General features: G+C 40.5%; 1 protein-coding gene across 1 annotated transcript in view; it reads left to right on the top strand.

Annotated features, from left to right (window-relative positions):
- Window positions 1–27,264, top strand: part of ALK (ALK receptor tyrosine kinase) — a 320,839-nt gene that overhangs the window by 229,704 nt on the left and 63,871 nt on the right. The window contains 3 exon segments of the mRNA XM_042779113.1: window positions 8,966–9,097; window positions 16,457–16,588; window positions 17,504–17,604. Coding sequence (XP_042635047.1) covers window positions 8,966–9,097; window positions 16,457–16,588; window positions 17,504–17,604 — 365 coding nt within the window.

The raw sequence follows: 27,264 nt of genomic DNA, 5'->3' as shown, positions 1-27,264 counted from the left end.
CATGTCCCTATACTTTTGGAAAGTGATCTCACATGGAAAGCATTAATTAGCATGCCACAAGAGAGAGTAGAGGGTCTGCCTAAAACCGGGGTGGTAATGTTGGAGTTGTAACATTATCCCTTCTTCCATTTTTCCCTGATATTTTCAGTTTGTACCTTGGCTTACACACTTGATCGCTGACATCTATTTTTTTCAGTAAGCTTTCCCAATTTTCATAAGTTTCATGCACATTCAAACATTAATAGAAGTCCTTGAGCAGAGATGTGGACTCCAGGAAGGAGTCCTTCTCCAGGCTTTTTTTAATGTTGTGGGCCATTGACCTTCAGCAGCTTTGCTCCTAGGATAATGTCATTCAAGCATAGCAAGGCCTTGAAGCACAGCCTGGAACACAAGCACACAGAACTGTGCTGGCTCTCCATCCCTCTGGACTGGCTTCAGAGAACTGAGATGTTGGAAGTTGTTGGTGCATCCAGCTGGAAGAGTCACCCATGAGTCACTGCATCCATAACTTCCTGGTGTTCAGCAGTGTGTGGAGAGAGGGTGACACTGAGAGTTTCCTTTTGATTCCCCACAACTAAAAGCTGGCAGCATCTATGTACATGAAGTCCCTGCCAGTGGCAAACCTGTTGCTTGTAGCTACTGCTCTCCCTCACAGCAAACATTCAGCAGCAATTTCATTTTGCTCATTATTTGTGGGTTTGAGGTATTGTTGCTCACTTTTCAAGCAAAGTGGGAATCAGCTGCTTGCCTTCACACAACTGCAGAAGTTGGCACAGTGGAAAGGGGCACAACAGGAAATGTACTTCCCCAAGCAAGCTTCTGCTTCTACCTGGAACAACAATTGCTCTTTGACTGTGGGGCCACTGCTTTGCACAGTGATGGATTGGCTGTGGTGTGAGGATGAGTCCCTGCACTCTGCTGAGAGGGACCACATGTGCATGCTCAGGGTTGTGCTGTTTTGCGATATTCCACCCGCCACCCCCAGCAACCCATCTGTAGTAAGGCCAAAAGCCTAAATACTGCTGACAGCTAAAGCAGAGAGACTGCTTAAAACAGTTACAGAAAGATAATTGCATTTTAGAAGTGAAAAATCTCATTGCTATCTAGAATGCTGTTTGAATACAGTTAAGGCTCACAGCTTTATTTGTGCTTTTCATGACCAGGCACCTGAATATACCTCTCTTGTTAACTGGATTGGCAATGCTAAAAGAGAGCTTGCCAAGATGCTGCTGTTGCCGGGTTGAAAGAGAGGTCATATCTGACCTGCATGGAATCAGCTCTTGATGAGCTATGAAAATATTCTCCAGTCTCTTCTTTTTCCTTGAATCTGGGCATCTTCAGTCCAACTGGTACAGGAAGCAGCAGGCATCAGAGAGATTGTCTGGTTTGGGCAATTTACAGACTCATATACATGATTGGAACCAGTTGAGAAGTACCTCAGTTTCCTCATCTTTAAAATGTTACTGATGTTTGTGGTTTTCTAGCTGTGCTGGTTTTAAGAACCAAGAATTGAAAAACATCTACTATGTATAGTGGCAGTGTTAGTTGTGCTTGGAACTGCAGAACTGGAAGAGGCAAAGATAACACTTACTTCAGTAATTGAAAATGGATTTGAACTAAGCCTCCTAAGAAGCAAAAAATGGAAAAATGCATGTATTTCCCATCTAATCAGCTCTTACAGTTTCCCCAAGAGGTACACATGAGGTTTGGAAGTGCAATTTTCATGTCTTTTCTTCAGCAGCCTTGTTTTATTTCACATTCAATTCTGTGTCTGATGCTGAGGTAGGACCTGTGCTAAATCTGTTCCTGTTGTCTGTAAATAAGTTTAGAGATCTTAACCACCTCATGATTTTGTCAGCACCCACCGCATGTGGCAAGCAGCATTCATCTTTCAGTGAGCCAGCAATCAGTGTGCTGGTGTTTCCCATGGAAAAGATTGCTCCCTGATAAGAGCTGGTCTCCAAGCCTATTCAGACACAGAAAAGTCTGATGTGAACAGCAGAGCTAATAATAGAATTTAGACCTTTTTATTTTCCCTCTACAAGGTATGAATTTTGAAAAATTCACAGGTAGTCACGGAAATGAGGTTTTTGGCTTTGTTTTTGTGGGGATTTTTTATTTTTTTTCTTTTAACAGTTGCTTACTGTTACAAATAAATAGTATTCACTTGTTTTAGGAGAAACATGGAACCTAGGGGAAAGGATTTTTTGTTGGTATTTTTTTAATCTCACAAAGATGCGGTGGTACCTAGAAAGATGCAATTGTATCCGAGAGAAAAGGGAAACAAACAGCAAATGCTCCCTGGTATTGAAACAAGGGCAATGAAAAGCAACCAAAAGAAATGAGATTTGGGATTTTAGCAAAATTACTCTATCCCACTAGATTATTCTAAGTCAGAATGTTCATATTTATGGATAAAAGCCTTAAAGATCTACTATGTTGATGAAATTTATAAAAGGTCCAATGACTATGTTTTCCCAGTATTTCCTATAGTAAGTATTCTGTCTCTTTTGGCTCTTTTCAATTTAATAGCTGGCACAGAATATGTAGGTATCACTGTATGACGGAAAATCACTCTTTTGTTATAAAGTTCCCTGCTGTTTACTTGTTTACTGTTAACATTTGGATGTGCAGTTGGAGCTGCTTATTCACTGTTAACAAATCACCAGAAAAATATACATGCTAAAAAAAAAACCAGCTAGATTTTGTGCAAGATTAATAGGGGAAAACATCATCATGTCATTTACTGCACTGAAATATTTTTTTTTTGTCTCAGGAACTAAGAAGACCCTCAGCCAACTTTCCAAAATGAAAATTGAGAAAGTGTGAAATCCATCTAACTTTCTCTTTCCACATTCTTATTTTATTGTAGTTTTTTTAAGGCAGCTATTTTTCTCTTCAAATTTAGGGAAGATAGATCTCACCAACACTACTGTTAGGGAGTCATTCAGCCAAAAGGTAGGAAAAGCAACTAGACCTGGTGAAAAACATTTCTGAGAGAACACAGAGGGCCTGGATAGTCTGAATGCTGTGCAACTCTGAAGAGAATTCTTGCTGCTGAAATGTGGCAGTGAGCAAGTGCCAGCTCCTCAGGTGTGCTGAGAGCTCTCTTCTGTGTAAGCAACCCTGCTGGCATTAGGCAATGCTGAAGGAGCAGATGTTAAAAATTTGTATATTAAATACAGCATCCCTACTTCAAAGCAGCAGAGAGGGAAAGCACATTAGAACTGAGCTGGCTGAATTATTGGCATGAGTGTGTTCCAAACCAGTATGTTCCCTCTTGAGTTTCCTCCCCAACATTTTATTTTTGTCTAAATTCAAGTGTTTTCAGATTTCTGGGGTTTATGACAGTATTCCTTGTGTTGAAATCTCTAAAGTCAGTTTTCTAACCTAGAATTTATTTGAATCTTTTGTTCTGTGAGAACTTTGGGTATTTTTATTTTCTGGTTAGATATATTTTGAAATGTTGACATTGTCTTTGAGATGAAAATTCTGTCTCTACATTGCTCTAATGAGCAAGTTTTCCATTGTAGTAGCTCGCTGTGGAAATACTGCACCCTTAGTGTCCAGGTCAGGGGATGCTCTCTCAAAGGGAAGTTATTTGCTGCCCTCTGTCCTGCCTTCATCAAAGGTGTGTTCATTTTATACTGTAAATTATTCAAGCTGCACTGTGAAGACAGAGTAAATAATTTCCTTACAGGTTTTTTCATGCCTGTTATCATAGCATCTCAGTTCCTTACAAATGTTAATGAAATGAACATCACAGAGCTCTTGTGATGAGTTTATTCCCATTTATGTTTAGGAAGTGAAATAAGAAGATTAAAGGCAGTTTATGCAACAGGAAAAATGGTGAGCTTTCAGGCATTTACAAACACAGGCTGTTATTTTTGCCTGTATCAGGCAGTCTAACAAAAAAGAGAACACTTCTTCCTACAAACGCATCCTTGGGCAATTATAGTAACAATGCTGTTACAAATATTAAAGTCAGAAATTATGAAGTGTTGACCAATTTTGACTGCCTGGTGTGAGAAACATGGCATCCAGCCTTTTTTTTGTTGTTGTTGTCTTTGGTTTTTTTTGTTTTGTTTTGTTTTGTTTTGTTTTTTTTGCAAAGCATTTTTTGAGGACAATGTGTTTTCCAAGTATTTCTCTCACTGGTCTCATTTGCAGCTGCAACTACTCGGGTTCCTTGCAGGTGTCCTGGGGTGGGTGGCTGGAAAATGAGAGCAGTGTAGCTTGCTGTGAACATTCTGATTTGTGTGATCTGCCCTGTATCATGTGGAGTTCAGTGGCCATTTGCCAAGGATGGCATTGCTCCCCTCAAACATGAACTTATCTTTCACTTCTCTCACTTTCTTTCCTCTTTTATTTCATACCTTCTGATTTTTTAATGGTGGGTATTAGTGACTTGTATCAATAGCAAATTTACTTTGTCCTGGAATGTGGCTATCCTCAACACAAAGTGAGCCAGCAGCCTTTGAATGTCTGTGCTGCTGGAGGACTGAAGATAGAGAATGAGGAAATATATAACTGTCAGAAATGGAGTCATTGGAAAAATCAATAATCAGAAACTCTCCCAAATTCTCACTATCCTTTTATAGCTAGACAGCAACTTTTCTGTTTTCACACGACCTTTCAATCCCCCAAGTAATGCTTTTGTAAATATCTGAGTCAAAGCTTTGAACTCAAGCCAAAGGAGGGACAGGTATAATTGAGAAGTTAATGACAAATACTTGTGGTGGGCACACATCATCAACAAGGTTGTACAATCCCAGATTTTTAGTGACATTTAGTGGAGGCATATTAAGCAGCAGCACTAGCCCATTGAAAAAACAGGTTTTTTAAGAGATGCAATCAAATAGTAGGAAACTTTCTCTGTTTTGAGAGGTAATGCATATGGTTTGATAAATATGGTGGACTTCCATGGATAGGTATTTTTGCTACATATATGCAGTTCAAAATGGAAATTTTCCACATTGTGGGCATATAGGGTGTTGCCTTGAGAATCACTGAAATAAACTCAACTCTGTACAAGAGGACTCCTCAAGTATAGCCCAGAGAGAAGCTGTTTGCTGATAAAATGTGACAAGGCTGTACATTTATCCCAGGTCTTTGGAATTTTTGCAGAGTACAAATGAGACAATTTTTAAAGAGCAGCGAAGTATTTTCCTATTAAGCTCTTCTGTTTTAATATGTGCTCAGCAGGAGCGTTTCACACAACTGTGTTTGTCCCGAAAACTTTTGGTAGAATTAAAAATTATGGTCTAAGAAGTTGAATGTAGTATGTGAAGGTATAATTATGTTCAGCTTCATTAAACCCTGCATGATAATTAGTAGCGTAGCCAATTTGCCAGATAAGAGATATTTTTGTGGATGCCTGTAAGAATTTCTTCCATCCCACCTGGCCAAGTGTGGTAGCAGGAAGGTGAAGTTTCCCATTTTGCAGTGATCTTCCTCAGAGACAGACTCACCAGGGCTTGCCAGCACACTGTGATTTCTCTGCTCATCAAGGAACAGGGAAGGAGAGAAGAGGAAAACCAAGTCAGAGAAAAATCTGTTGAGAATTGAAATACAGCCCCTTGGGTCCCACAGTGCAGGTAGTAAGTTGCTGATACTGCATAAGCTGTGCCACATGATTTTCCACTTTCCATCCTGATATATGGAAAACAAGTCCAAAAGCATGAGCAGTAAAGGTTCCAGGCTGTCGTTTCTGTCCAGGATCTGCAACTGGGTTTGAACACTGCCAGGGCAGTGAGAAGCAGGACCTGTGAGGTACAAAGTAAGCACTTGTTCTCCAAGGAGTTGTTTCTACTTTCAATTTAGAGCCTGAAATGCCATTTATTTAATGCTGCTGTTTAAATAACGATTTATAGGCCTCCAAGCCAGCCATGGTACAGCTTAATTACTGCTGTAATTTATGGATGCCACTGGCTACATAAACACTGCTGTAAATATAAAGGATGTCTCCCACAAATTTTACTCTGATACTTACTTGATACCATTCATTTTCCTTTCCTAACACATCTTCTGTGTGTGACTTGAGGCCACTTCACTCAGCAATCCAGGTCATTCTAGTTCACTTTGCCAGGAGTAATTGGGCCTGGGAACTGAAAAGATCAAATGTCTGTTTTTCTTGCAAAGTATTTTAATTAAAATTTGAGTTTCCTTGAGCTTGGATGCAAACATCTGCATTAAGTGGCCCATTAAAAGGATTATTTGTATTTGGGCTTTTTTGGTTATCTGTTTGTTTTACTAGTTAATCATCTCCTTTCTCCAATTCATTTTGCCTTTGTGCTCACAGTAAGCAAGCAAACAAGATGGGAATAAATCATGCACTGTTAACAGAGCCCAGCCATTTCCCTGGCTGCAGCTTTGCTATTTGTGTTCTCTAACCTATACAAGGAGCACATATATATTGGTTTAATGCAAATCTGAGCTAATTCAGACCCCGTCTCCACAGAGATGAATGAGCATGCAAATCTACTGCTTTGTTTTGGAGGAATAGCTCCTGAAATTGCCTGATTCCCAGTTGCAACTGACATATTTCAAATACTACAGTCAGTTGGCTTCAGGAGATTTGTGCCCCTAGGCTGCAACAAAAACACCTGGGAAGGCAAGTTGGTTCTCTTGGATGCCTTGGTTCCATTATAATTAGTGCTAATGCAGTTGTGTGCTTGGAAAAGTGAGTGCCTTTAAAAAGTTATAATTAATTTAGTAAACAGAACAACACCATTGCCTACAATAACCACTCCTCTGAATCTCTGTGTATCTCTGCAGCTCCTGAAGTAAAACATGGGCATTGCTGAAAAGATTGCAGATAAACTGAGTGGGATATGAAAGCTGGTACTAAACATGGGGTTCAAAACCATCTGTGGGGTAATTCAGAGAGACGAGTAATTCTGAATTTCAGTAGAACTTAAGGATCTTTTAAGAGAGTCATGATGTTGCTAACCCATGGAAGTGCTCTGGGACATGTCTCCTAACTTTTCTTCAGGTGGTGCTTCCAACAACCGTGTGCTATTCAGGCTCATTGCACGCCCCTAGGAGAAGGGATCACCTACTGAGTTACCAGACTCCCTTCTTACAGTTTTGTAGTGCCCATTTGCACACTGACCCGAGCCCCAAGTGTCTGGCTTGTGGCATGTGAAGAGCTTTGCACCTCGCATAGGGAAGGCTCTCAGCCATGTCTCTGAGGGTACATTTTGTGTAGGAAATTCAGCAAAGCCAAGGGAGATACCATCTAACTGCCTTAAACCCTCACCAAGGAGCCCACAGAAATTGTCAGCAGCCAGCTCCAAGTTACCTGGTCAATTTTTCCTGCAAAACTTCTCCTCTGTAGTCATGCCTTGACTTGGACTGGATTACAAGGGCCTTGTGTAGTCTGTGTGTAGCAAGCCAGAATTGCTCTAAGGAAGGGAAAAAAATTGACCTGACAATAACACAGAGCACCCTTTACAGGATCCATCGTCCTTCATGAATAAAGTGTGGCATGTATTCCCCCACTCCTGAATGATTTGCACCATAAAATAAGCTGGAAGAGAAAGAGCAGTTGTTTTCCTACATGCCTCATTAATTTTTAGTTTTGGCAGGCAATATAAATAAAAATATCAAGTGCATATCTAATTGAATCACCAGTGATATCCAACTCCCTGTAGTACCAGAGAACACGATGTAGCTGCACTGTTTAGTGAGCATGGATGAATTAGGCAAACAATGGCTCTCTCTGCCCAGAGGCTTTGGCTTAATCTGGAGCATTTACCCATCTAATATGAGACAGGGCAGTTATTGCTGCAGTGGGGAATTCACAGCACAGATCTCTTTGTTCTTCCAGGCTTGTCTTCCAGCAGTGACTGGAAGCATGTCTTGTCAGATTCAGGAAGGTGTCAGTGAACTGCATCCGCACTCAGATTTGTGTGGAAGCAATTCTGGCATTCCTCAAACTTAGACTCCTCCATACACACTGACTCCAGGATGTTACTGAACTACTTCCCACCACCTCCAGGTATCTGATCTAGAGCATAGGCCTCTTAAAAAAAAAATTAAAAAATTAAAAAAAAAAATTAAAAAAAGAAGGAGTTGTCCTAAGTTCCATCACAAAGGACTTGGGATGAAATAATTCCTACAGTAAGGAAAATGATACCTGGCATGCTACTTGATACCTGACTTCTCAGCTCTCAAGGGAATCAAGTGCCTCCAGAAAAGGATAGTTCTTAGGGAAAATTACTCAGGATCATTTTTGAGTGGATGATACCAACCTGTAATTGTAATGTTTGGTGACCTCATTTCATAAGAGATGTCTCCTTTCCACATTGCTAGATGTCTTTTGCTGCTTAGCATAGGTAAAATAAACTGGTGGCTTGTGTCTCTTGGTAGATGTAGCCTGGTGTGGGCTCCCTGACTCAAGGGAGTGCAGGATACAGGAGCAGGAGTAGGCACAGAAGAGAAAGAAAATTACAAGTACAGATTAAACTGCTTTCTTTCCTGCAGAGAATATCACAATGCAATACACCCAAAGCAAATGTAATGCAGGAGAGCATGATGAACGCTTGTGCTCTTTCTAAATCCTGTAGCCATGTTACTCCTGAGCTAAACAGAGAGGATATCAGCCTTCAGGACTATCAGTGCAACAGTAAACTCACACACAGTTAAAAACCTTCATGTGTATTGTGTTGTTCTTGAGAAGTACTAGAGCAGGCTGCAGGATTTAAGCCCTCCAGAGGTCAAAGCTGCCTTCCATATTATAGCACCAGAAAGACCCAGAGAACTGAAATTCTCTATTAGGTGGACCATTAGACATTTGACAAGATTAAATAGGTTAAAAAAAAAAAATCAGGCAAGTATTGAATTGAGATTTCACAAAGTGTTCATCCCTTCAGTGTTATGCAGGATGCTATGACCTGTTGGTTGAAAGGAAGGTAATTTGGTTATCTGAAGTGTTTTTGTTGGTTTTTTTCTTTTTCTCTAGGATCTGCTTCTCTCTCAAAAATGGCTCTGGAGGGTTCCTTCAGCTGCTGGAATGGAACAGTGATCAGGCTGGGGCAGGCATGTGACTTCATCCAGGACTGTGCTGAGGGAGAAGATGAGGGAGATATGTGCAGTGAGTAAATCCTAATCCCCAGGTTGTACCATCCTTTTCCAGAAGCACTGATTGGTTTGAACTTCAATGTCTGAGACTTAGCACTAACAGACTCATTTGGTGCTATCAAAAGACCTGTATCCCCCATAACAGATGCTGCTTCCCTGGGTGTCTGTCTGGAGTGCACCATTTGATATTTCTGGGCTCACCTACACCAGTTCTGCAGCAGCTTCTTAACATGCTCTTGGTGCTTCATCACTTCCAGTGTCCTGATCAAAAATGCAAAGGAAGTATAGTCTGAATAGCTAGATGTCTTAAAGAATTATGAAATGTGTAGTTGGTTTAAAACTTTAATCAAAATGTAATGTAGCATGTGGCAGAGGGGGAAAGGAAGGAGAAAACTTCTAAGATGAAAAATGAGTAGAGCAAGTAACTTGTCTTTGACCAGCTCCTGTGTCTTTGTAATTCCTCTGGTTTTCTACCCTCTCTTCAGGAGTCAGTAGTCCAATAACATACAGCAGAAGATAGATAGCAGCCTGAGTTTTCTCAGAACTTGCTGTGCCTGAGTACTTTCTAACATGTGCTGTGAAACTGAGATACTTTAGGATCTTTCTTCAACTGTCTTGAAGGTGCCTTATCACTTTTTCTACACCTCTGCACATTTTACCTCCAGCATCCTCCCATCTGCCAGCCTACAAACAGTTAGGAGTGGTGGATTGTCAGCTGTATGGTTGTCTATAGGGCAAATATATCAAGAAAAATGAATATTGAGAGTTCATTATTCAAAGTGTTTATGTCACAGCTGATCTAGCCTGTGGGCTGTTACAATAGAATGGTGTTGATTTGGTATGTAAAAAAACATGTTTTCTGTTTCTAGGAAGAACTTAACATGAGTGATACACAACTTCTAGCAGATTTCATTTATTTTCTGCTAATAAAGAAATAAAGTTACAGACTTTATTGGTGTGGAGAACATTGGTTTGACCTGGGATCATCTAGGAAACTAGTTAAAAGCTTGAAATTACATGCTTCTCTATCATTTTAGACATTGTTACAATTTGAAATTATGTTCTTTAATGACACACTCAGTGGACATTAAATTCACAGGAACAATGTCAGCACCATGGACTTGCAGCTTCTTTGAACCAATAATGCTTCATATTAGTAATATTGAAACCTTATTTCCTTCTAAAAGTTTCAAAATAGAGCTCTAAAACCTCATAATGGCATTTCTGTAGTGTTCTACTCTATAATTAAAGAAGGGTTGAATGCATTTTCATTTCACTGTAAGTAGTGAAACATCATTTAGCCTCAGCTGTATGTTCAGACACACTTTGGTGCCCGTATGCCATAAATGGCTCTTCCTTGTGGGGGTAATTCTGTCTGTACCAGGGGAAAGGGCAGAGTTCACAAGGTGGAGTTGTACTGATCATGGATGCAAACTAAATGCCGCCATGGGATGGAGCATGCTTAGAGGAACAAGCTTGCCTGTTATTTTCAGACATTGGGTGTACTTGTAGCAGGTCTGTTGTTCATATTCACAGATCAGGAGGGTGGCTCTGCTTTTGCCACTTGCTGCCACCTTGTATCCCGTGGTGAGCCCAGTGGAAAAGTAGCCAATGCCTCCCTGGCATATGTTATCCACAGGGCTTGGTTTTGTCTTTTCTCCCTCCATGTATAGCTGTTTCCACAAGGCAGCATGGCACTTGCAGCTGTGTTGGCAGAGGAATGTACTGAAAATGTCGGTGAGAAAATGTGAAAAAGCAGAAAATATTTAGCCAGCCGTTTAGCAGAGCATCACTCCCAGCTTGAGGAGACCACATGGCTTGCATTCACCCATAGATACTGGAAATGAGAGTTCTTACTTCGAACCAAAAGGTCCTAAAAAAACCACCATCTTCCACTCAAGGAACAAAAAGCATGGCTTACCTGAGCAAGAGCCTGGGCTGTGCATATGCCTGCTTATCCACCTACAAACCTGCTGAGTTCTATGGCTGATCCTTCTGCTTTTGCTGCTTTACAGTGCTGAATATTGTTGGCATAAGGTTTCTTACACAAAACAGAGAAGTGATCTAATGTTTGAGGTGTCAGATATATCTGCATGGCAGCCTAACACAAAACATATGTCATCTTTCAGCATTTTGGTTGTCATTTTACTCCTGAACAACACAGATATTTTCATCAGCTTTTTGCAAGTGTGGTAAAAAGTGATTCAGATTTATCAAGCAGAGAAAAGGGTTTCCCAAATGGTTCTGCTTAGACAAAAGAGCTGTCAGAAAAAGATGAGCTATGCTCAAAACTGACGCGTCAGGTTTTTAAAAAGCCATTATCAAAGGCTTCTATCTTTGAGCTTCAAGGAGGTGTTGGAGTTTTTTGTCTTTCACAGTCTTTTAGCTTTACAGGTACTGATTGGCTTTGTTATTATTTTAATTTCTTTTTCCTAAAAATTTGATTTTTGTTCCTGTCTTAGCTGAAAAGGATCTCTCTACAGCCTGCTGTTTGCTAACATCTCTTTACTTATTAATGGCCAAGGAAACATCATGATGCTTGTTCTGCTTTGTGACCAATTAGTCTGTGTAGAAATTGTAAAATCAGAGATGGATGACCCCTAGAGAAAAGCGTGTTGCTGTTTGAGTCACAGTCAGATATCCTTGCAGGAGTAAATGACAGCTTCAAAGAGGCAGAAGCAGGATGAGGTGCCGAACTGTGTGTGTGTGTTAACTCGGGATCAGACACACAGATTCACCAGCCTGATGGAAGTGCCATGCTAGAAATTACTTTGCAGAGCGTTCATTGCAGGCACAAATTAATATTTCAACATAGCACTGGTGGTGTGTCTCTGCTAGTAAATTCATGTTTTTCCAGATACAGAAACTACACATGTCAGCCACCATGGCAGGCTTTGACTCTAGGTTTCTGCTGAATTCATAAATTGAAAGATAGACTCCTCTGTAAAAGCACTTTTTTAAAATGGTGTAATAGCTGGAGCTGGGTGCCTCCAAAGAGGGACCTTGAACAAGGAAGTCCCTGGTTGATTATACTCAAACAATCTCAATTCCCCAACCTTCATGTGACTGTTTGGACCAGTTGTCTCCCATATGAGGCTCTGGGAGGTATTCCCATTTTTCATTGTGTCCCTTGCTTGCCTCTAGCTAGGATGTTTCTTATTTCTAAGGCTGCAGCTTCTGTTAATGAATTCCTTATCTTCTGTCATGAACCAGCTCTAGGGTCTTCTCTTATTTGACAGGGTGGAAAGTTCAGTATATCTGGTGGAAGTTCACAGCTTGTGCCTGAGGCTTCAGCAAATTTATCTATAACAAATTCTATATAAGTAGTTTACCAAATCACTCAACATATGGATAAAACTTACTGCAAAAAAAACTCAACATACTTCCTCTTATCACATGTAATATGCTTTGTGTGGTACAAGACTGACATGAAAACTTATATTATTTACTAACACAGATGGGCAGGGCTCTGTTTTACAGAAAGGGTGAGTTTGTTTTAGCAGTTTTGTACTTCTCTTTTTAGTTAACAGTATCTGGGATTTTGGTTCAATAATCTTTCATTGCAGAGCAGCAAGACAGGGCAAAAGTTAAAACTTTACTGAAAAGGGATGCATATAATTCTGGCTATTTTACTTTCTGTGACAAATTCACACAAAAAAAATCATCCCTGGAAAATATTGATTAATGAGTCCAAGCATGTTAGGTAAGTAATGGACCTAGTTTTAAAACTGTAACATTTTAAGTAACAGAGGTATCAGTAGTATATTTATTATCCAGAGACCCAGAACTTATAGGATTCACTCAAGATACAATCAACCCAGGACTGGTTCTTCTGTGAATTTGAAGGCAAATTTTCTATTTCCATAAAGAGTTTGCGAGCTTGTGGTCTGGAGTTCTGGTCTAGTTCAGAATAAGGTGATTATCCAAGTCTCTCCTGAGGTTGCACTGGCACATTTTATGGATTTTAGCTGGGACAGGAAGTAATGTCCTCTTTATCTTTCAAATAAATCTCATAATCATTGGGTTATAGGGTAATTTTCACTCTGCTTCTTTGAATATTTAAGGATGTTAAACGCCTTAGCAGGTGAGATAAGGAATACAAGTGTCTGATTCCTGAAAGGAGGGACTCAGGCTGTGCTACATGGTTGGAGGACTACATGCACATGTCAGTCAAAAGAGCAGATGGCAGCTAGGATAGGAACCTATAAAGTTTGATTTTCTGATAACATATTGAGTGACCAAAAAATAATTAATAATCAATTCTATAGGGGCCAGTTTGCTTTCCAAGCAAAAATGCATGAAAAAATCATGGGATCTGTTTTTATCCAGGTACAGCCCAGAGGAGTCTTCCTGAAAGCAAAATGATGAAGTAGCAACCTGTTGCCATGCCTTGCTATGCTCTTAAGGTTCCTGTCTTGTACACACTAATCCTTCTGCTTCTTTCTTTATCAAAAACTGTACTTACAGAAACAAATTCTAACCTCTGGCAGTTTTGAGCTCAGCAAAGCCATCTGACATTAAAGGATAACTCTGCTGACTGTTGAAAAGTATTTTCTCTTTTTATGCTTCCTTTCTGGTAGAAGTTGGCTAGTCAACTTTGCTAGCATAGAAGCAATCATTGAAACAAACTCATGTTTAAGATTCATGTGAATCTTTAAATTGAGTAGCTGATCTGTTTGGCTTCTGAGATTTCCTCCTAAACTCGGTAGAGGTCCATACATACAGAGTAGACTTCAATTCTTTTGTTATTTATAATACCAGTTTGGAATTTCACCCAAAAGTTTAAACTGTAATATCTGGCTGATTTACACCTGGTTTTGAAGCTAGAGATGACTCCATCTGCTTCATAACTTTTATCAAGTTACTGATTCACTTGCTATTAATGGATGAAAAATCTGAGTTAAAGAAAAAGAACTCATTTAGATTTTTCTTGAAAGATATTTAATTCTGAAGGTTTGAAAATATTTGGTTAAGAATAACTTTAACATCTGACAGCTTTTCCCTACTTCCTCACCCACATAAAAGGAGAGACTCATTCTCAGAGTGCTTCAGCTTCACTGGACTTGTCTGTTCTCCATCTCATATGCACAAGTTATATCTTAATCTTACTAAGGCCTAAACCTTCTGAGTGGTCTGCCATTGTAATAATATCCAAAATGGCAGGTTTAAGTAGAAGTAACCTCTGCCCCCTGATTTCCTTGATTTTCCAATAAAATCAGAGCAGCTTCCCTTCATCAGTGCAGTGTCTGTGCTAAGGTCAGTTTGAATCACAAACACATGAAATGGAGAAGGGCAGGTTGGAGAGAAGTGGTAGCCAAAGAGGTCTCTGTGGAGTACCAACACATGGAATCACAGGTGCTGTACATATTCAAGGTAAGAAAGAACGGCAAAGAAAATGCATGCAGGGTATGAGACATCTGAAAACTCATAAAACATTAATTTGGAAAAAGGGAATGAAATATTCTGTGCAAGTAATAGCTTTTTATTTATGCCCTTACTTGCTCATTGACAGTGAACTTTTTCTGGCCTTCAGGCAGGGATTGCTACTTAGATGACTCCTTCTGCTGCTGTGACTTGTTTACATCCTAGATAGCAAATGGCCATGACATGAATTCCGTTGGATACCGAGCCAAGCTGTTTCAGTGGGAATTCAGGACACATTATAATTTGTCATTTTCTTTGTATCCCAGCCTCAGGCTGTACAATGAAATATAATCAAGTTCTGCAGAGGGGGGAAACACAGGGAAGTAACTCTCTGCTTAACAGCTTCACATTTAAAGACCAGGCTGAATGAATTTAGAGACTTTTTAAAGGAAAAACTTGAAAAAATCCTAACTTCAGTACAGGTTTTGATTTTTTTTTCATGACAGGTTAAGATGCTTGCACAAAATACCACTAAAATGTGTCTCTTGCCTCTATGTCAGGCGCCAGGTCCAAAACTAGCCCTGCTAAAAAGCTACAGATAGAGAATTTGTTTCACTTTCCTCTGACAAGTGAGCTGTGATTCAGGGTCCCAGAAAATTATATGTTTGTGGTCTAGATGCTGCAGTTGTGGTGTTCCACAGTTGTTTTCTCTGGGTACACCAAGGAACACGTGCATGTGCCAATGACAGTCAATTGCCTTTTGAGGAGTGTTAGTCAAAGATGGGGCCCTGTGAGCAGGTAATTTATTGATCTAAAACCTCAACCAGGGGGATCTGCTGGTACTTAAAAATTTTGAATGATCTGGAGCCTGAATGCTGGTGCCTCATTGTCTGACAGCCACTTTATAGATACATAATTTCAGGGGGAAAAGAAATTAATAATCACAACAAATTATATGTTCAAGAGCCTCCTCTTCTCATAGAGGAGCTAATGAAATTACTGGTATCACTTGACCAGAAGACTCTCTTGCTTTAGAAGTTTGTGGTCTATCCTACTGCTTATAAGTGAAGAAGCTTTTATTCTGATTTTATCAAGCAGCTAAAAGTAAAGAGAAAAAAATCCTGGATATGTGTTTGCACATGAAATTTCACTTTTATCTTGCAATTTTAAACAGATTTCATGTATCATTCTCCTTTCTTAAAGCTTAAGGGACAATACTTTGCACCCTTTGTAAGAAGAACTTGCAGTTGTAGGTAGAGTAGTAAATGGAAGGCATGAGATTACCTCCTGCTTTGAATGAGACAACTATTGCTTTAAAACTGGCAAATTTCAAGGCAATAAACTAACAGAGCTCTACTGTTTGGAACTGGAAACTGAAATCCTAAGCCAGTGACAGAATGATCAGGCTTCAAAGCCTGAAAGTATGGATTAAAATAAACTATCTGCTTTTCAGCCATTCACCTCATGAAAGAGACTCACAGGTGGAAAAAACTGAGGCCACAAAAGGATTCAGTGCTTTATCTAAGGCCACATCAGTGCTCACAGAGACAAGAGATCATGTTGCTGAGCTGGGCTCAGTAGAAACCTGGACTGTAAGGGAGGGAATTTGTAGGGAATTTATCCCTCTCCAAGATTTCCCTCTGGGGCTGCAGAAGCAGTGCTTAGGAAAGTCATCTCCAAGATGTGACCTGGAGCGAGCTGATACCTGCAGAGTTGAGAGCCCGAGTATTTAGGAGACCCCATGGTGTGTAGTGAGATGTGTCCTCTCACTCAGGTTTGTCTTAGTGTGTGGGGAGTCAGTCACAGTCTGGGGGTTGTTTCCCTCTGCTCCTCCCTCCCCATGGTCAGGCATGTCTGCAATTCCACACAAAAGGACTGAGGAGCTGGGAGTGCCCATGTACCCTGGGCAAACCGGGTTGGAATGGTCACTGCAGCTCCTGTGTGAGCCCAGGAGCAGCCTCCTCAGCTCACCTGGCTTCTTCTGTCTGTGTGTCTTTCTCTCTTGCAGGAAAGCTTCCCTCTGGCTTTTACTGTTCGTTTGAAGAAGAGGATTGTGGCTGGATGCCAGGCTCCTCTGTGTCCCATCCTTCTCCATGGCGCATTGGACGCCCAGAGCACAACCGTTTGCCTTCGATAGAAGGTGTGTGAGAGTAAGCAGTAAGTGTAAAGCATAAACAGCAAAAATGATACACACATGGTGAAGAGAGGGAATGAAACACAAGGCAAGTTTTCCTGTGTACTTAGATATTCAACCTCCAGTGAAACAAATAACAACTTTCTACTCTTAAATGCCATCTTTCCACTCTGAGTGCTTTGAGCAAAAGCCTGTCCTTTTTGTCTTGAGGGTACAAAGTGGTTCCTCAGTCTTCACCACAGACACCAGATATAGATCTTGACCCTTTTTAAAAAAACTTCATACCAAATGTACATCTGCCAGACCCTCTACCACACTGATCTGTGGTTTTCTTTCTGATTTTCCTATTTATTTTCTCTATTTTTCTGTACTGCTGCTTTTTCCACTGTTCATATCCTAATTTTTCTTCTCTTTGCTTCATGGTCCCTTGAGTTGCACTTTATGTACCATTTCTATGTACTTGGTTCTCCTACCTAAATGCCAGTCATTTCTAATCTTTCTCATACCAACAGTTGAAGCTTAAGCTGCTGAGAGAAAACCCAATACTGCCCTTGTTCCTCTTGTTTACAGCAAATTAGTCAAGTAACAAAGAGCTATAGCTGTATTTTTATTTGGTTTTGGTCAAGATAAATTATTTTCTTCCAAGTTACTTTTTGTTTATAAAAGATACACTTTATTATTTGCCTTGCAAGTAGGATGAATTTGAAGTCATGGGAAGATAGACAGACTCCTTAAGTGTGGTTACTGAGCATGTTTGTTAGGTAGGTGAAGCTGCAACCCTAAGAAATGGGAAAAGCCTACTGTTCCCTGGAATTCTGCCATGGTAGGAGCCAGCTAACATAGGCTTGGGACAGGTTTCACAAATCCTGAAACCCAAAGGTGAGTGCTGCAGTTTGATCTTCTTCCTTCTCTTTCATCCAGGTTGTGCACTCCTCCTTAACACCAGCAAGGCACCAGCAGTTGCAAAGACTGTCATGACCAGCATGTCATTTCCAGCTCCTTTGAGAAACTCCCCCTGTGAGGCAAGTCATAATGTTTTCTTTTCTTGTGTAATTTACAGAGCTTTTATTGTATATTTGACTCAGGTTTTCAAATATAGCTACTAGGTCAGTAGCAAGGCAACCACTATCTGATTTTATTTTCTATAAAATATACTTATTTATGCCCACTGTGCAGGAGAAAGATATGGTTATCTGCTTGAATGCCACAATACATGCTTTGAAAATCCTATCATGTCCTGTCCTCATTGCATCACATGATGTATTACAATCTTCATAATTAGGTGTGTATGCTGTAAGAGAAGAGCAGCCAGCATTACATAAACACAGAGAGGAAGAATCTCACTGCGTGAGCAAGCATTATATTTACAACATCCAAGACAGAACAGGCTTCAGGACTGCCCCAGAGCCATTCAGAAAAGGCAGTACATGCTTTCTCTAGCACAGCTGGGATTTGGGCTGGCAGCTCTTCATGCTGCTGCACTTCAAACCTACCAGTCCTTGTGTAGCCTCGTTCATGAGAGTGCTGAAGTTAGCAGCAGCAGAGAGAAATTCATCCAGAATGAAGCCAGGTTCATATTCAAGCAGAAAAGCTGTTGACAGTCATAAGACATCAGCTTAAGCAAACACATCAAGGCTTGCCAGAAAACCTTGCTCATGGTTGTCATTTCTGAGTCAGTTGTATTTAACCCTTTAAGTGCACCTTCAGAAAGATGGTGTGTCTGCATCTTCTTATTCTGTAGCTTCACAGATTGGTGAATCACTGATGAGATTTATTTCTGACTTATGACTTTGAACCATGCCTAGTGAGTTAAAGCATTTCACATCCTCACAGTCACTCAGAAATCTCACATAAGCTTCTGTATCCTGGAGCACAGGGATTTAGGAAAACTGAGACTAACAAAGTGCAGCTGTTTGTTGGTTGAGCACTGAAAAGACGAAAGAATCTGTTTCAGTGATCTTAAAATGCAGAAGGGAAAAGAAGGGATATTTTAAAAAGCTCTCTGGAATGAAACTACACAGAAGAAGGTGTTTCTTTGCCTTAAAGTTTGTTTTGCTCCACTTCTATTTGGTATCTCAGTTGGTACAGCAAAGCGCCTCTGGTTTTGCTCTCTTGATATTCATGTTCTCTGTCTTTGAAATATATTCTACCTTGTTTTTCCTCCCATCTGTGACAAAGGCGTATGCAGGTTCTGAATATTTTAAGACCTTGTTCTGCCATGGACCAGCAACAGCGAGCGTTTTCCATAATCCACCTGACACAGGAATCACAGTGAATGATTTCCCAATATCTGTGTATTTTTTTCTTGTGTATACAACACTGCAAATAATTAAACTTGCCGTCGGGGGAGAAGCTGCCATGTATTTCATCTGCTCACATGCCATCCCACCTCCGTCACTCCCCTTGGCACTTAAAAGGCATCCGGACGCATCCAGCGTTGCAGCTGTCGGTAATAAAGAGTGAAGGAGTTTTGGCAAGGGTTTTGTCTCTTGCCTTTTCATATAGTGTAAAAGCTTCTCTTCTCTGTGGGTCCCTGGTGGCTTCAAATTCTATTTTACTGGAACAATCTGTCTGTGCACAGAATAATTTAATTCCATTTCTCAACACAACAGAAGAGGAGAAAGGAGATATGCCTCCCTAACGCACTTATTCCTCCAACAGGTGCCAACAAACTTCCTAATAGTGAAACTATAGTCAGAAAATGGGTTGTGAAAATACTATAATGCTGTCCAGTATTTATTCACCCTCAACCACTTCTTGATTGAACTGGCTCAAGTTCAAGCACTAAAACATGAGTTTTCTTTTACCTGTCAGTGCTGACAGCTTTACCTGGCATGTCACAACTGAGATGGGACAGATTCGCTGGCAGCTGAAATCCCACAGAAAATACTCAAAATTCCTATTACAAAGGGATTTCAGCAGGCGTGTGTGTGAATTAGACCCATTGATTCTTCCACCATCAGATCCAGCCATAAATCCGCCCTTCCTCTTGTATTTGATCCAGCTCTCATGATCCTTTAGATAAGTGCTTGCTCTCCTGAGAGCACCAAGGAGGTCAGCAAACATCCCCAGTCTGATTGTTTTGACTCCCCTCTCTTGTCCCCTGCTACATGGAATCTCTGGGGCACCTGCTGTTCAACAAAGTTATTTTTCCCTTTATTGCCTAATTTTCTTTTGTCCAGTCATGTTAGCCTGAGGTGTTCATAGGAATTAATTACTTCAGCCTCAGCATGAGGAACATTGCCTGCCACAGTGCTGTTTACCAGGCTGGAGCATTCTGGGGTTTGGTCAGGACGCCCATGAAACCAGAACTCAAAGCTAATAAGGAAACAGCCAAGCAGACCACAGTGGGTGCCGACCACAAGGAGTTTCTAATGCTTCAAGCTTGTTTTTCCTCCCTGAGCCTGGCTGTTCAATCTTACACTGTGGCATACTGGAAAAGGAGATGACTGAGCAGCCTGGTCCAAAAATCTTCCCTGCTGAGGTTCTGGGCAGCTGTATGAGTGGTGTTGGTGTTAGCACCTGGGGACACCACAGCATGGATGAGCTTGGCAGATGAATTGTCACTGAGTGCGGGACTAGTGTGACACTCCATCTTTGTGTTTCTGCAGTCACCAGGAGCATGCAGGGCTGCCTGCCCTTTCCATGCCCTGTGGGAGGCTCCTTGTTAACTCAGGAAGGGAACTGTGCTGCCCTGCATGCATCAGAAAATGGGAAAAGGATAAAAACGCACACAGGAGATACTGTAATAAACACAGCCTGTACTTTCCCACACTTTTGGGATTGGCCCTAATGTGCCTTGCACTTTGTGTATAGCTTTGTATTGCACTTCACTCCTGTTTGTTTTGAGCAGCCTTGTATTTTCATTTTCTTTGTTCTTCAGTGCTTTTGGCAGGTCAGACCAGTCAGTTTGGGATTCTGACCTTTATTCTTGGTTCAGTTAGTTTTTCTCTTTCCTTTTGTTGTTTTATTAAATCTTGGCTGGAGTCTCCTGGCTTCAAAGGACTCTCTTGTTTGCAGTCCAGACAGCCTTTGTTATCTTTTTCATGTTGCACTTTCAGTAGAGCCCTTTGCTTGTTGACCCCTTTAAGTCTGTGTTTAAAACCCACTCTGTATGGAAGAGGGAAACTGTGGGCACTTCTACTAAATCTTGAGTGAATGCAGGAAGTGGTTCACATAGTCTGTGAAGTGATACTCCATTGCCCCGAAGTAGCCAGAGGGGAGATGCAACAAAAAGCTCAGGAAATGCTTCTGGAACTAAACAGTCACAGTAACCAAGAGTGAAAACCTTTTAACCCACATGTAAAAGTTCACTGGAAGCAAAGCACGTGTAATTGAGCATAGGAATGCACGTGAAGCGCTAAGAATTAAGCCAAACAGGGGCCTGATTTAAAGGCAGAGTTTTTAGAGCTGCAGCAGTAAAGCACAGCATTATTTGCCCCTTATGTCACACTGAGATTTTCCTCCTTTGAGTGGGAATCAGCTGGCATGTACAAGGCTAACAAGCCAAAGACAAGCTTGGGGTGGATAGGATGGATAGGTGTTTCTCCACTTTGAAGAAGGAATGAATATACATGTCATTAGAAGATGTACTGGTATTTGGGAACCTTGGAAACCACATTGCAATTAAATCCAAGGAAATGCTGTCATCTCAGACACCACCCATGGCAAAACTAATTGCTTTGGCACAGTAGATAGCCCCTAGGTGTGCACAGTTTCCAAACTATCATGGCCACTTACTTCTCAGAATTTCACAAAGAAGTTAGAGAGCTGACAGAAGTGTTGCAGGTGCCCAGGATTACTCACCCTTGTGTGGAAGCTGAAGACTCAGTTCTGACCCCCATGCCTAGACAAGGCAATCTCATCTCCATCAGTCCAGCCTTATTGCTGTAAGGTGCAGTCACATGTGTTGATTTGCTTTTCCATCCATTTTTTAGAGGTGTTCCCTGATGCCTGCATCCTCAGGGCTTGAAGGACATTGTGGTACCTTTAGATCATAAGAAGCATGCCTGTTTGTTCCCAAAGTGTGTGGGTTTCTCTCATGCAGACATGCAAGAAGCTGGTACAGTTATACCTGCTTGGGCTGTAGTCTTGCATCTATCCTGCAATATTTCATTTTGCTGTGGCTTGTTACTACTCCTTCTGCTTGGAAGTCACTCCAGAAACATGAGCAGTCTGGAGAATTATTTTTAGAAAGGCTGTTCTTTGCTCAGCTCGAGGGAATCTGTGACAGAATCCCAGTGCCATGCCTGATAAGTAAAAACCAAGTGTGCAGCTTTGGTGTGGGCTGTCACAGAGAAGGAGAGTAACAGCCAAGCTGCTGCTGCCTGCGTGGGGGTGAATTTGAAATTAGCCTTAAATGTTATTGCATGCACCTCCATAGAGTGAGGTAACTGAAAGAGGGACTGCTTTGTGATTAGGAACCAGATTATTTCATTTTCCTGGTAGGCCCTGGGTCAAATTTAAAGGGTATAGTTGTGCTGGAAAGCAATATAAATAGATTCCTGTGACAGTAAATGTGCTTTGTGCTTTTGTCTGTGTTTAAAATAATGAAAATATTTTTCTGATGCTATTTTGACATTTCAACTAGCTGGTTCTTGAAAGCCACCATTATGTTATGTAAGTTAGTACTAAACTGGGCCAGATTTCATTAACACCTGAAAATAGTTTTTGAATGTAAATGTACTCTCTCTCAAAAATAAATATAACATGTTGATGTAGAACAGTATAGTTGAAGTTTGCCTTCTCAGTCAGGTTTACAGATATAAAGATGTTTTCATCCTCTCTTTATTAATTCATTTCTCTTTTCTATGCAGAAGTGTTGCATTTTTTCAAGGCATGTAAGTCAATAATATAAATCATTCCTTGAGTGCATTCTGAGCCCCATGCTTACACCTGCACAGTGTGTCTCCTTTTCTCCTCTACTCCCCGAGCTTTAAATAACTTAGAAGCGTACATGGTAATAACATTGACACTGAAAATTTACGAGCATGCAAAATGCAACAGATATGCCTCCAGTTCAGCCTTTCATGAGCTTTATTTGGCAAAATATCCTTGCATACTTTTTTTTAAAATACTGTTTTAAAATCTTTACAGCTTATTCACTATCATCTGTCTTCTCTTGCTCCCTTTCCCCCCTGGCTTTTGTGTCATTGGATCAGAGAATCTATAGCATCTGAAATCTCTTGAATGCTGGTCATTCCACAGAACTTTGACAGCAAAATTCTCAATGCTTTCTCTTTTGTTGTTGCTTTTATTTTTCTCTTTGTCTGAAATAAAATAAGAAATAATATAAGAATAAATAGTGGGGGGATCTGTTCATAGAAAACATTAGCTTCTCTTGCCTGCCTACATAATCAGATCAGCTAATTATAATTCTATCATTTACAAAAGGTTTTTGCTTGCACACCTGAGTCCTCATCTGAAGCAGAAGTGTCTGCGGACTACAAGAGTCTGATCATGCATTGTTATAGATCTGGCCAGAAACCAGGAACAAGACCTTTTGATCCTCTTTATTATTCATAAGAATCCAAGTCTGAATTGTTGAACAGTAGTAATAGATGTCTTTGCTTGTACTGTTGTGTGCAACCATTTCTCATTTCTAGTAAGAAAAAAAATCATCAGTATGATAAACTTCACATGTCAAAGGTAGCTCATATTCATGTACAAAGCATACTGAGACTTGGCAAAGGTTTCTGCAGCTATTGCCTAATTCTGTGCAAATCATATTCCAACTTGCAGCTTCAGTTTCTCCTCAACAATGAGATGTTTTCCAAGCTTCTTTAATACCTGAATTACATTTACTGAGTCACTGCATTCACAGCTGAAAACAATTTCTACTGTTTCCCTTCCAGTGAAGAGGACCCAAGAAAACAGTAATGTTTTTCAGGAGAATAAATGTCTGCATTTCAAGAATCCACTGTTCCTTGTCAGGCAAATTTTGAGCAATTCCTTCGAGTAAGCATCATGATGGGAGGGAGCAATGACCTGGGGGCATCAAAACTAAGTAATGTGCTGTCTCACAAGATGAAAACCTGTGGTCTGGAGTTGAGGTGTTGCTGGCCAGACAGTCACCAGTGAGATTCATCCACAACAGTTCCTTGGGAGCAAAATGCCTGTAGACTCTTCTTGTCTTCTTAAAAATATTCTACTCCAAGCCCTGTTTGAAGTATGTTTTTCTTTTACAGTTTCTTTTTTCACTTGTGTTAAAGATGGCCATGTATCTATTCCTGCCAGGTAGGACCACGATGCTAATAGTCAAGCATCACTGCCATGCAGAAAGGGGGGAAAAAGAAACAGCAGCTCTCCAGGGTGTCACTGCGGAATGTTTTATTTATGCTGCTGCAAGTGTATGTCATTGGTCCTCGGTCAGGCATCCTGGAGATAGTTTATGCTGGAATGTTTCTAGTCATTAAAGTAGATTCACAGGTGTCAGCAAGTTCAAACTTCATCCAGAAGGTTCTTGCTGTTTTATTTCTATTTTTTTTGCATAAGGAAGTAAAATGTAAGTCTCAGTTCTCAAGTGGTTGTGAAATGATGCAGCTTGTGCTGGAAAATCTACCTTCCTTGTTTTTCTTCACCTGCCAAGCCCTGTTGATATTGATAAGGATTATTTAGGTATTTTTCTTGCTGGGATTTACTGAGGCTCCTGTTAGTCAGTTCAGAAATTCCACCATCTCACAGGCTAAGGGGATTCTCAGAAGTCATCCTTCCAGATGGTGTTCACAATGTAGTGCATGTAGCCATCTGACCTGAGTTTTGCCTCAATATGCTGTATATTTACCATGGGCTCTCCCTCCCGTTAATTTTCCCCAGACTGGTTGAGACCATTTCATTTACTGAGTCAGTGGGTTTGCATATGAACAGCTGATCACCAGCTCTGGTGGGTTCTAAAGCCAGAAAGCAAGGTGCCATTGAGCCACTGCCTACCTTATATGCTTAATTAATTTCCCGGTGAGTTTCTAGCATGTGAATATTTTGCTGCTAGTTTAACACAGAAGGAGATGTTTGATGCATGATGTTGGGGTATTCCACCAACAGCCCAGATTTAGATTTTTCCAAATGTGCCACTGCTCTGCTCGCAGGGCACACTGTGTATGTAGTGCCATCTGCCATCATTGATGCTGTATTCTACAGAATGAATGCCAGCCCCATTCAGAAGTCTTTACTATGGTATCCAGCTCATCATCTGCTCTGGTTCACTTCAGCAGGTGTGAAAAGACCTGGACTGCCCTGCTGTGAAGCTTAGAAACCATGGAAATCACAGCCAAAAATGCCCATTTGGACACAGTGCCAGTCGATTCACTCAGAGCCAGTTCATTAGAGCTTGCATATTGCACTTTGCCAATGAGCTGATCTCCCACATCTATTGCCAGCTACTTCTTTCCTTCAAACAGCTGACATGTGTGCAAAGGCATTCATTCCAATTCATCAATTGCTTCAGCTTTTGCTCTAGTGTTATGTTAACAGCTATCAAAGGCTTGCTCTTCCCTCACTTCTGACCACGTAGATGGTGCCTCTTACCTTCTGGCAGGTCTCCAGAAGAGACAGAGCTCTGAAAGCTTCTGCCTAGTGGGAGCTTTACCTCTCAAATTTTTAGCTACCAAAATGGCACAGTGAAGTTGCTCCAACTCACCTGTATCAAAAATGTCATGTAGTTTGTTGCACAGGGAGTAGACTCTTGGGTCCTAAAAGTGGACTCTCAGTAAAAGGTGCTGCTTTCCCTGATATAGGTGGAGGGTTATAAATGTCCACTGGCATTCCAAACTTATTAAAACAAATAGTTAAGTCCTGATAAGTTTTCTCAAGGGAAATTACTTTATTGAGACTGAAAGGTATAAATTTTTACTTTAAATTCACACCCCAAAAAATGCCCTACTTTATAGGCATTTGAAAATGTAGAATACCCAACATCTTGATTGTCACCTGTTAGAAGTAGCCATACAGACACAAAGTTTGACAGTGTTAGCCTCCTATACCGTGAACATTTGTCAGCAGCCTCTCTCACCAGTGCTGGTTCTGGTTGTTGGGTATGAACTTAGCCCTCCTCAGCTGCCTCCATGGCCATCATGTTGTGAATCTGAAACACTTCCTGGCCATCCTGCTTGACTCTGATTTTGCTCTCTGGTGTCTGGGAGATGAAAATCCTCACACTTGATGCAGTGTTTTCCACTGTCTGACACTGTAGAAATGGCCATGGGACTCCATGAATGCTTTCCCAGAAGTGGGGTGGGAGTGAGTTGGAAGTTAGACTGACCAGTGTCCAGACTTGACCAGCTTGTCCCCAGAAGCACTATGGGCACCTGTGATGGTTTGCTGAACCCCTCCAAATCTTACACATCAATTTTGGATGTATGGCTGAAGTAATGTAACAAAATGCTTTCACAGACTGGCATATCTGTTTGTACATTTGTCAGTCCTTGGGTCGCACAGTACAATGGATTCCAGGCAAGGCCAGTGATTTTTGGACTGGAGAGAGAGAAGAACCCTATCTAGATTATTCAGTCTCTGACACAGTTTTGCAGTATAAAGTCACTTCTTTCTTTGTAGCTTTGGAGACTGGCAGATGAATTGTTGTGTTTACCCTAATTCAGTACTGTTAATTAATACAATGGATATCCAGAATTTTGTTCCACCCACTCCAAAATTGTGATCATAAACTAGGAATAATAGCAACACTTCTGTCATTTTGATGCCTACATCTGATTTAGCTGCCAGAACAAACTCTACGCCATGAGATAGGAACAGCAAGTAAAATTTAGCAGTTTTGTTTTATGTTGAGAAATGGATATGGATGTTCTGTACTATCAAAGCAAGGAAGTAATGTTATTAGGTGCTCCTTTGTAAAATACAAACTTAATTCTGAGCCTTCTGACTTTGGTGGTGGCTTTGAAGTGCTAAAAAATGGAGTGCTTTATTTAATATATATGGATACTGGATACTGTGCTGAACACTTTCTTGTGTCCAAAACATCCATCGTTAATATAGCTTTAACAAACTCATTCCTTCAGCATTCTCACCTCTACTGGTTATTGAGATGAAACACAGCTCATGAATATAATATATATGGGTATTTTACTTAAGCTCTTTATCAACAAAGGGCTAGTTCCTCTTCTTTTTCGCAAGAAAATAAGAAGACTACGTTCATATACTATGGATTTTGAAACTTACCTGATGTGGAAAGAATTGTTTCTCTTTTTTACAATGAGAGAGAGAAAGTCATAAAATGAGAAAACTACATGAAATAGTTTTACATACAGGGATAAATGCATAGAAGTTGATTCAATTACATTATCATTACAAAAATGTTAGCAAAATGGTTCCCTGAAGTTTTTTAATTAATAAAAAACCCACCAAATTATTGCTGAACTTTAATTGAAAAATCTGTAGAAACTTGGATGGGAAGGAAGAACTGATTTTTAAAAAGAGTATCTGGAGGATGAGGATGTGGTTACTAGTGATGCCTGTTTATTGCAGTTTTCTCACGGTGTTTTTTCCTGCTACTGCTGCTGTAATATGAAAGTTTATTACTGAATAAGTTGTTATATCTTAACTTGAATCTATCAGGTAGCATCTTAGGGGAGTGTAGTCTTTGTACTGCTCAAAATAGAGGTATGATCTTATTCCTGTCAAAGTAGCCACATATGTGAAAGCTAAAACAGACTGTTTAGACTCAACTTCAC

Source organism: Catharus ustulatus, chromosome 3, assembly GCF_009819885.2.
Source record: "Catharus ustulatus isolate bCatUst1 chromosome 3, bCatUst1.pri.v2, whole genome shotgun sequence".
Taxonomy (NCBI): domain Eukaryota; kingdom Metazoa; phylum Chordata; class Aves; order Passeriformes; family Turdidae; genus Catharus; species Catharus ustulatus.
Note: the sequence above shows the minus strand (reverse complement) of the source record. Positions and strands in the feature narration are given on the sequence as shown.